Raw genomic sequence first — 9485 nt, 5'->3', positions numbered from 1 at the left:
TCTTCACTGTAAAATCCCTATTGCACGATAAGAACTGTCAGCGTCAATGCTAACCTGTACGACTATCAGTCAGCAGCTTAAAGACAAAAATGGCCTCTTCTCTTCAACTCTAACCATCAGAGTTCATGATTGATTCTTATTCTACAAACATTCTCCTCCATCGTCCTGATTTTTTTTTTCTCACTCATCATTGTATAAAAGTAAAAAGGTTTAAAACATTCAAATCATTCAGTACATTCCTTCAGCTTCAAAAAATAAGAGACCAGTCACACAACTAACACAACTATACTGTGAAAGGACAAAATAAAACAACAGTATTCACATTGATATGCATCCAGATGTCCTTACTGTGACTGAGAGAAAAGCCTAAAATCCCTCAAGTTAAAACCAAACAAAGGGCAGTTTGAAGGTCTGATTCCTGGACCCTAATAAGTCTAATTTCTCACAGTGTGACCTGATCTACAGGAAACCCAGGAGACTCCGGAAACTCTTTGGTTTTCCAGAACGTGTTAATTAATGAGCTTTAGAGGTGCTGAGAGGTGGATTTGTTAAGACAAAGGAGGATTTACCTAAATGTTTATCTTCACCTTTGAACCTCAACATCTTAGAAGATGTCACTATATGTTGAACTGTTCCTTTAAAAAGTCAGAGCAGATTCTTTAGTGGGAAAATGCTGAAGTAAAAATTCAGGTTTGAATCAGGTCTGGACTCATTAGATGCTGAAGAGGTTCAGGTTTCATCTGTTTTTTGAGGTAATCAGAACCACTGACCAAACCTCTCTTTGGTTAGATGTTAATCAGACCTCCCCTGGGCTGCCCTGGTGGCCTGGTCTGGCCTGTGTTAGCCTGGTTTGGCCTGGGTGGCTCTCTGTCTGGCCTGGGTGCCAGAGAAGGTGATAGATCCTGAATGATTATTTTATAACTGCAGAAGCCAGAAAGTGAATCTACAGACTCTGTGGTTTCTTAAAGGTTATTCTACAGTTTGAACATGTTTTTGTTTTAAATCAGGTCATTTTTCAAACCTTTAGTTTATATTTTCCTGCCGAGTCTGTCCTGTAAAATATAAATCTCTGTGATGCTGAAACTGTCTGTAAATCTGCTCCATTACAGCTCAGGCTGCTGAGCCTTTTACAGCATTAAGAGGATCAGCAGCTTCAGAGCAAAGACCAGGACGGACTCCCAGCATGCTCTGCTCAGCACCTCATTTTGAGACATAGAAACCTGGTTTTCTACAAAACATTTAAAATGTTAAAGTCTGAACACAAGCAGCCATACCAAACCTTTGTTTTAAAGAAGATACAGACTAAAACAGCAGATTTATGATTGATTGTCACTTTTGATGAGGTTTGAAATCATCCCTGCAGATACTCAGTATCTTTAGAAACGGATCTTCCTGGTGGATGTTACAGTAAGTGAAGTATTTAAGCCCCCTGCTCTTTCCCCATAATTTAGGCTGAAGGTTCAGGGCTGGGTATCGACTAAAATCTTTGATACTGGTGCTTCATGTTGAAACCAGGTTCCAGGACGATTACTTTGAGAAATGTAAACTTGTTTTTCTACCAAACATTTGTTTCATTTAACAAAAATTCTCAAATGTCTAAACACCAGCGGCCATACAATAGCTTAGTGTAGTTGAAATACAAACTAAAATTGGCAAAAATTTGAATGAACTCTGGTAGCATTCAATCAAAGAACACGTTAAGAGGAATCCCACAAAGTTTTTGATTTCAGCTTTTGGTAATTTTTACACAGTTAAAGAGTTTTTTGATCTCGATGTTGTTCAGTTGGTACCATTAACGTACTGAAGTTTGATACCCGGCCCTGGACATTTCTGGGACCTTTAAAAACCGCAACCTCCACTTGAATTCTTTGGATCTGACCATTTTTGGACAAACTGATGCGTGATGTGATGGATAGATTAGTGATGGTGATGGTGAAGTCTTCAGATATCTTTGTTAGATATCAGTCCCTTTTTCAGCCTGAGGCTGGACAACTGATCACAGTCCATCAGAAGGTTTAGACATTTTCAGCACCTGTTGTTTTCTGCTGCTTTGTTCTGACCAGCAAACAGCAGAAGACTTTAAGGGGGTAGATCAAGTCTTTTATCTTTTTTTGAGGGGCTGAGGGTTGATTTCTTTTCTCTGAATGGGGGAGGATTTCTGCTTCAGTCAGTCTTTGTGGTCCCGGTGCAGCTCCGGCTCTGCGCTCTCATCCCGTCCGGCCCTCCACGATGATGACTAACACCGGCGTCAGGTCCATCAGGTTCTTCAGCATGTCCATGATGTCCTCGTGGTCTTTGGCTCCCTCGATGAACTCCTCAAGGGTCAGCTCACCTGAGGGGTCAAAGGTCAAAAGATAGTTGAGGGGTTTTGATGGGTCAGTTATATTTTTATGCTTCTGTGCTGGCGACAGTCGTGAACAGAGGTGTTATGTTTTCAGGTTGTCTGTACGTATCCATGAACATTATATCTCGATAAGGCCTCGAGGAAATCTCTTCAAATTTGGCACAAACATTAACTTCGACTCAAAGACAAAGTGTTTAGAATTAACACTAATTTAACTTCAACTGGCCTGCCAATTTTATTTCTTCTAAGTTTCATTAGAGACAACTTTTTTATCTGATTTTTAACAGTAGTTGGGTCAAAATGTAAACTTTGTTCAGGTACCAAAGGATAGACCATTTTGCCAACATAACCACTTCTATAGAATCTGTTTTCCATACAAAGTGTGAGATTGAGATTGTTTGTGGTTGGTCATCAGTAGTTTGGGGTTCTGCCCCCAGTAATCCCACTGTCTGTGGTGGTGGTGAGAACACTAGCAGAACCGTTAGCATTAGTGGTGTTAAAGCTATCAGCCTCAGTCAGTCAGAAACAGCATCTTGTTTTTTACCTTCTCCTTTAACATCGATCCTCTCAAATATGAGTGAGACGATCTCCTCTGGGTCAATGTCTCTGTTTCGTGTGATGTCCTGGATGGCCTGCAGGGGGAGACACCACTGACCATCAGTAACTCAGCATTTAAAAACTCAGAATCTGCTCTTTAGTTCATTTACTATCTAAATGATGAAGATTAATTAGATGAGCCAAAGACTGAACATTGGGTTTGGAGGATCATTTTGGCCAAGATTTCAATTTTAAAAGGGAAATTTGAGAACATTTTCCTTTTTAACATCTAATTATGGCCCAATTATTCAGAATATTTAAAACTAACAATAGTTTATTTGGTATTTCTGTGTTTAATGTTGATTCTGGGTAAAATGCAGAAGGTTAAACGCTCCACTGGACTCTGGTGTTCCTCACACTGGTTGTGACGTCCAGTCTAACCGGGTTGGAGTCGTTCGTCCCACTTCCAGCAGCTTCCTGTCGGCTGATAGATTGAGCTCATTCAGCAGATTAACGCTCATCTAATTTCAGAGCTAATCCAGCCCAGTTCTCTGTCAGAGCAGCAGATCCAGCTCGGCTGATTTAGAGTCAGTTCACTGTCAGAGGAGCAGTTTCTGGAAATCTGTCTGTAGGTTCAGAGGGGTAGCACAGGCCCCCATCATCTGACTGACCACCTCCACCAGTCAGACGACGATAGTAGGTTTGATTTTCAGGTTATTATTGTGGAGAACCAGGATTTTAAACTTTGATCTTTAAACTCTTCAAAAGTGATTTGATTTCACCATCAGTTTTTCTTCATAGCAGCAGCAGCTGAGGCTCATGGGTACTGTAGTATTTATTTAGAGACTGGAAGAACCTGATTTATCAGAAATGAAGTGAAAATATTTGACACTGGTGGTTTTGTTATCCAGGGGAGTCCTGAGTTCCTGTGTTCAGTAATGAGGAAAATACTGATGACTGCACCATCATCAGTCAGATTTAGGATGTTTGTAGAAGGAATTCATTCTACAAACTTTAAAACTAATGACCAAAATATCTAAAACAATTCAAGTCTCCAAACTAGATTTTGATTCAGTCCTTCTACATGACCAGGATTATCAGATGAAGGATAAAAAACCAGTCACAGCTGATACTCTACTACAGTTTCTAACTAATCAGATGAAACTTTTGGCTTTTGCCTGATGTGGTTGAGAGACTTGAGTCCTCCATCTCTTCTTTTACTCTCATTGTCTCATTGTTACAGTTTTCAGTTTTAGTTACTAAATTGAGCCAGATTACTCAGTTAAACGTGTCTGAACCGAAACTGTCGAGCTGCTGAGATTCAGACGAGTTGATAAAAATGTTTAAATTGTGTTTATTTATTTAGTTGAAGAACCTCTGAGGTTTTTGTGTTTTGTGTTGATCCTTGTTGACGTCAATGTGTGTGAGACTAATCACCGAGAAGATGGTCTCCAGTTCTTCCTTGTCGATCTTTCCGTTGCCGTCCTGGTCGAACAGTTTGAAGTACCACTTTAGTTTCTGGTTGATCTCTCCTTTCAGCATCAGGCTGATGGCTGCAATGTACTCCACAAAGTCAATGTAACCGTCCTGCAGACAGAACAGAGGGAGGTTAAACCCAGTTTACCTCAGTTTCTCTGAGGATGTGAGGAGGAGCTTGTTTTGGGTTTCTGTGAAATTCAGGCTTCAGTTTTAGTCTGGAGGCGTCATCTGCTCTGTAGAACTGTCAGTACTTTGGTCCAATTTTCCTCAACACTTCTCTTTTTGACTTTTGAAAACACTGTTTTCTTGTAAGACAGAGCTTTTTATTAAAGAGGAAGATCCTCCTAGTTTAACCAGAAAATATATCACTACCAGACTCCACTGACAAAAAGAGGAATTTACTGGGAGCTGTTGGAATACCACTGCTTCCTTATTGTGTGGTACTTTTATGTAAAGGATCTGAATGCTCTGCAGCTGTTTATTAGTGAACATCCCTCTGTGACACCACCATACGACCAATGGACTGTGTTTGGTCTTTCAGCAGAGACAGAGGTGGAGAAATGATCAGCAAATCACCTCATATAAGTTTAACAAACTTACAACAAAAAGTTTGTTGTTGACGAGTCGATCAAACGACCAACATTTAAATCAGGAGCTTCAGTGTCTGGAGTCAGTCGCTGCAGATGTTCTCCTGTGTTCTGCTCAGTAAAAGTCCTGTTTTTGTCAGTGGAGTCTGGTAGTGATACATAGTGATGTTTCTGGTTCAACCGCTAACTCTGCACATGATGTTAAACATTAAATAAAAAACCTGATGTCAGCACCTGCACAGATACCTGCTGACTCAGACTGAGCAAACCTGCAGGTTCAGTTTCAGTGATTTAATCAGGTTAATTTGATTTACAGTCAGTAAACCCTGTGAACCTCATGATAAAAAACAATATCTAAACTCTAACAGATCACTGTGATCTCCTCCTGTCCCTCCCCCTGATGAAGGTCCAGTCCCTGAGCTCTCAGTTCGTCCTCACTGAACTTCATCGCCACACACTCTGAATCCACTTAGCTCACCATGAACACACACAGCGGGCGATAATGGCTCTGCATGCTAACACTGTAAGCCAATTAGTTAGAGAGCCAATGAAAGTTCTGCCTTAGCCATCTTTGTCCTGGTTCACTCAGCAGACTGGAGCTGTGGTCGATCACTGTTAACACCCGGGTCTCTGCAGAACCACAGTGGAGTTTGATTTGATGTAAGATTAAAAAAAACTAAAATCTGATTTCAAATCCACTGTCACCAAACACCTTAAAATATACAGGTAAAGGTGTTGCAGAACATTCATCTTCTGGTCAACCTTCAAAATAAAAGTAGAGTTTAAGCTTAAAAGTTTTGGAAATCATTGTTTCTTTTCAAACTCCATCCACACGTGATGAAAACCACAAGATGCAGTCAAAAGCTCCAGAAAACGCTTGTTAGTGGATTTGGTTTAAAAGTTCCACATGTGGTTGTCCAATGTGTTTGATTTTCACATTTTAGGCTGAAACCAGCGACTGTTTTTATTATTAACAGAATTCCCCAGATCCCAGGCGGCCATGTTGACTTCATCCAACCCAAAGATAATTTGTCTTTTAGTTGATTGACGAACTGATCAACCCACTGATCATATTGATAGTCACATCCTTGAAGTAAAAATGTCAAATTTATTGTTAAACAATTCAAAAAATATCATAGTTTGTGACATATGGCAGCTGTGGATGCTCCACATCTTGAACAGATGGAAAATCTGTAAAACAAATACTGAACAAACACATAAACATGAGCTTATATCTGCTGATAAACTATATACTTGTCTGTTATACTGATGATGAATGGTAAATTGGGAAACGGATTAGAAAAATCATGGAGCCATGTTTTGGTTGGAGACTGGCAACACTGAAAGTTTGACTCTGACCAATCATCATTCAAATTCTCACGTTATCATAGAGGGTCAACACATCGTAACAGGTGGCGATATAACCCAGCTCTGTCATCCTATTGGTCAGTGAGGGACACATAAGACCAGGCAGAAAGATAGTAAATATTCAGACATGTTAGACTTGTGGTCGGGGAGTTGTTGACTGTCCCAGATGCCACATCGATTATATCAAACTACAAGAGTTCATTGTTCCTGATGTTCATATTCAGAATGAATTCATGTTGTTTAAACTAGACCTCAACAAAAATACAGCTGCAGGGGAAAACATCTGTCAGGAAATGTAACTTTAACTACATAACGCTGAGAATACATGTGTACTTTTAGTTGTAGTGGAGTATTTTTACATCGTTGGTACTTTCACTTAGTACCTGTAACTACTGCCTGTAGCTGTTAGGTAAATGCAGAGGAGTAAAAAGTACAACATCCTCCCTCTGAAATATACAGCAAATATAAAGTAACATCTAATGTAAAGTATAATTCTGGAGAATACTTTTTTGCTATTTCTACTCAAATAAGTGATATATTAATACTAAATCTGCAAGTGGAAAAAAGAGTACGATTTGTTTTAAGAAAAATAAAACACAGGACTTGAGTTTGGTCTCAGTTGGGTGAAAACCTTGTATCTGCAGTCTGGGGAAGTTAATGACATGTTCCTTCACAGATTTAACCAAAAATCTCTGGGTGATATCACCAAAATACCTAGTAATACCACAAAAATAAAGCAGGTTTTTGTAGTTCTCTCGGTATGGGGCAGTGGACTTTGGTCACGTCTTGGTCTGGCCCTGGACGCAGCTGTTTAACCAGGACAAAGAGTGAAACCACAACCAGACTGAACCAGGATCAGGCAGGTTCACTGTCCTGAGCAGCTGTTGAGTTTGTTCTAACAGCACTGGACTGTGAGCTGGTTCTGGTCTGAGTGTTGGACAGTGATGCGTAACTTAACATCTGTGAATGTCACCTTAAACCTTAACCCCTGAACATCCAGTTTTTGCCTTTAAGGTTGAAATTAATCGACTTCACCCAGTCTGACTGGATCATTTTGTTCTGTATCAGCTCTGCACAGAAACTGTGGATAAGTGTTTTTATGGCTGCATCATTCCATCAAACACAAATACTCTTCTTGTCCTCTCCTAAATTTGACCCTGACAGATCTGGGATCTGTGCTGGACTTTAAATAGCTCTCTGTGATTAAGACTTTAGCGTCGCAACAGGAGTTTGTTCCTCCTGCTGCACCATCAGTCTGCTGCTGGTTTGGAGGTTAAAGTTAGAAACAATTACTGCAGCACTTCTTCCAGCTTCTCACTGAAGCTCTGATGTGTTTGTGCATGAACAGAAAACAAAGCCTCAGACTGTGTGGTCCCACTCACTGAACTGAAACAAGGCCCAGGGCTGTATATTACCCATGATCCCCTTCTGTGGCTCTGTTTCTAATTCTTGATATTTTTGAGGTTTCCTGGTTGAATATCAGAGATGAACACTGGTTTTTAATTCATTCATGTCACACAGCTGTATCCAGGACCTGGACCAAGGCTTTGGAAATGTAATGAGGTATATATAGGCCTCAGCGGACACCAGGGGGCGCCACCTCCACCAACACAATTCACAATTATTTCAGTGATATTATCCATAGGTTTTGGTTAAATCCATAAAGGGACATGTCTTTCTTCATTTCACAGCTTTAACTTCCCCAAAACCGACGAGATTTCATCTGACTGGGACCAAACTCAGAGCAAAAATTACAAGTACATGTCCTGCAATGTGCATTTTTTACTGAAGTACACTCTTATCAGTAAAATGTGCTTTATGTATCAAAAGTACAAGTATTCTGCAGAATGACACCTGTCATCAGCAGTGGAAAGTATCTAAGTACATTTACTCAAGTACATTACTTAGGGACCATTGTAAAGCACTTGTACTTTTATGTAGATTCGATGTTACTTTATAATTCAGGGGGAGAATGTTGTACTTTTTACCGCACTACTACAGAGTACCAATACAGCAATGTAGAAATACTCCACTACGAGTAAAAGTACACAAGTATTCTCAGCATCATGTAGTAAAGTTACTTTACCTGATAGATGTTTGTCAGCAGTATTTTTTAAAGTTCCAGTTCAGATGTCAATTCAGTGCTACTGAAGAAACTAAGTATTTTACTCAAGTTCTGCACATAGGTACAGTTTTAAGTTACTTGTACATTACTTGAGTATTTCCATTTTCTGCTGCTTTGTATTTCTACTGCAGGTAATAGTTACTTTCAGTGAAAGAAGAAGTACTCAGACCCTTTACTTAGGTAGAAGTACCAATACAACAGTGTAAAAACTACATGAAGCTGACAGTAGTTGTGTAATTTTTGTGTCAGTGTGAAATGTACCCCGTCCATGTCGAAGGTGAAGAAGACCTGGTCCACGTAGCTGTTGGCGTTCTCGTTCATACCCTTCAGGTTGAGGATGGCCTTCAGCTCAAACAGCGTGATCAGGCCCGACGGAGACTCCCGCATGAACTTGTTGTACCAATGGTGCATGTCCTCCGCCAGGATCTCGTCCAGGTTCGAGCCGTGGTTCCCCATGGGTGCTGTCCGACAGGAGCACCGAGGTAAAGAAAACCTCAAGAAGAAGGCGAAGCCCGGACGAGAAGGTTCTAGAAAGAGAAACCAGAGCAGGCCTCCTCTGATCCTCAGCAGACTGATGTCAATAAGAGCTTGTTAAAGTGGTCTACAGTCCTGATCCTGGACCCTATCAAAAAGGTTGAATATCCGTGGCATCGGCAGCAAGGCCAACAGGCTTCAGCAGCAGGAGGGTCGAGCCGGCCGACACCCAGGCTGCAGTGACTCTGCAGGCAGAGAGCAAACCTCAGGACTCTCTAACCCTCTTAGGTCCTGGAGGAAGAATCAAGGAAGCACCTAAAATAACTTCCTAATGAGATCAGGCCGCGCTGCCTGGAGGTCTGCCAGCAGAGGCCTGCCAGAGGCTGAGCCAAGAGGCTTTACCTGCTGAGGGACCTGGGCTGGCCCTGGAAGCAGGATGGTTATATAAAGGACTCACCTGGGTGTCCTGGGTCAGACGGAGAGATTCCTCGATGTGACGCCCACAAAGGACGTTTCCCCTCGAAGAGTAAAACTGACTTTCCCTCCAGTGCATCAAACAGTGTGGAGAGTA

The 9485-nt window shown here is 41.1% G+C and overlaps 1 protein-coding gene across 1 annotated transcript; it reads right to left on the bottom strand.

Annotated features, from left to right (window-relative positions):
• Positions 1-1177: 1177 nt before the first annotated feature.
• On the bottom strand, positions 1178-9190 carry LOC108891338 (guanylyl cyclase-activating protein 1-like). The gene is made up of 4 exons (XM_018688464.2): positions 8702-9190; positions 4319-4468; positions 2889-2976; positions 1178-2332 (listed from the first exon to the last, which is right to left on the bottom strand). Exons 1-4 carry the CDS (start codon positions 8894-8896, stop codon positions 2208-2210), a joined length of 558 nt encoding a protein of 185 aa, XP_018543980.1. The 5' UTR covers positions 8897-9190; the 3' UTR covers positions 1178-2207.
• Positions 9191-9485: the final 295 nt, after the last annotated feature.

Source organism: Lates calcarifer, unplaced genomic scaffold, assembly GCF_001640805.2.
Source record: "Lates calcarifer isolate ASB-BC8 unplaced genomic scaffold, TLL_Latcal_v3 _unitig_1932_quiver_1665, whole genome shotgun sequence".
NCBI lineage: Eukaryota > Metazoa > Chordata > Actinopteri > Centropomidae > Lates > Lates calcarifer.
This window is presented reverse-complemented; position numbering and strand designations above follow the sequence as displayed.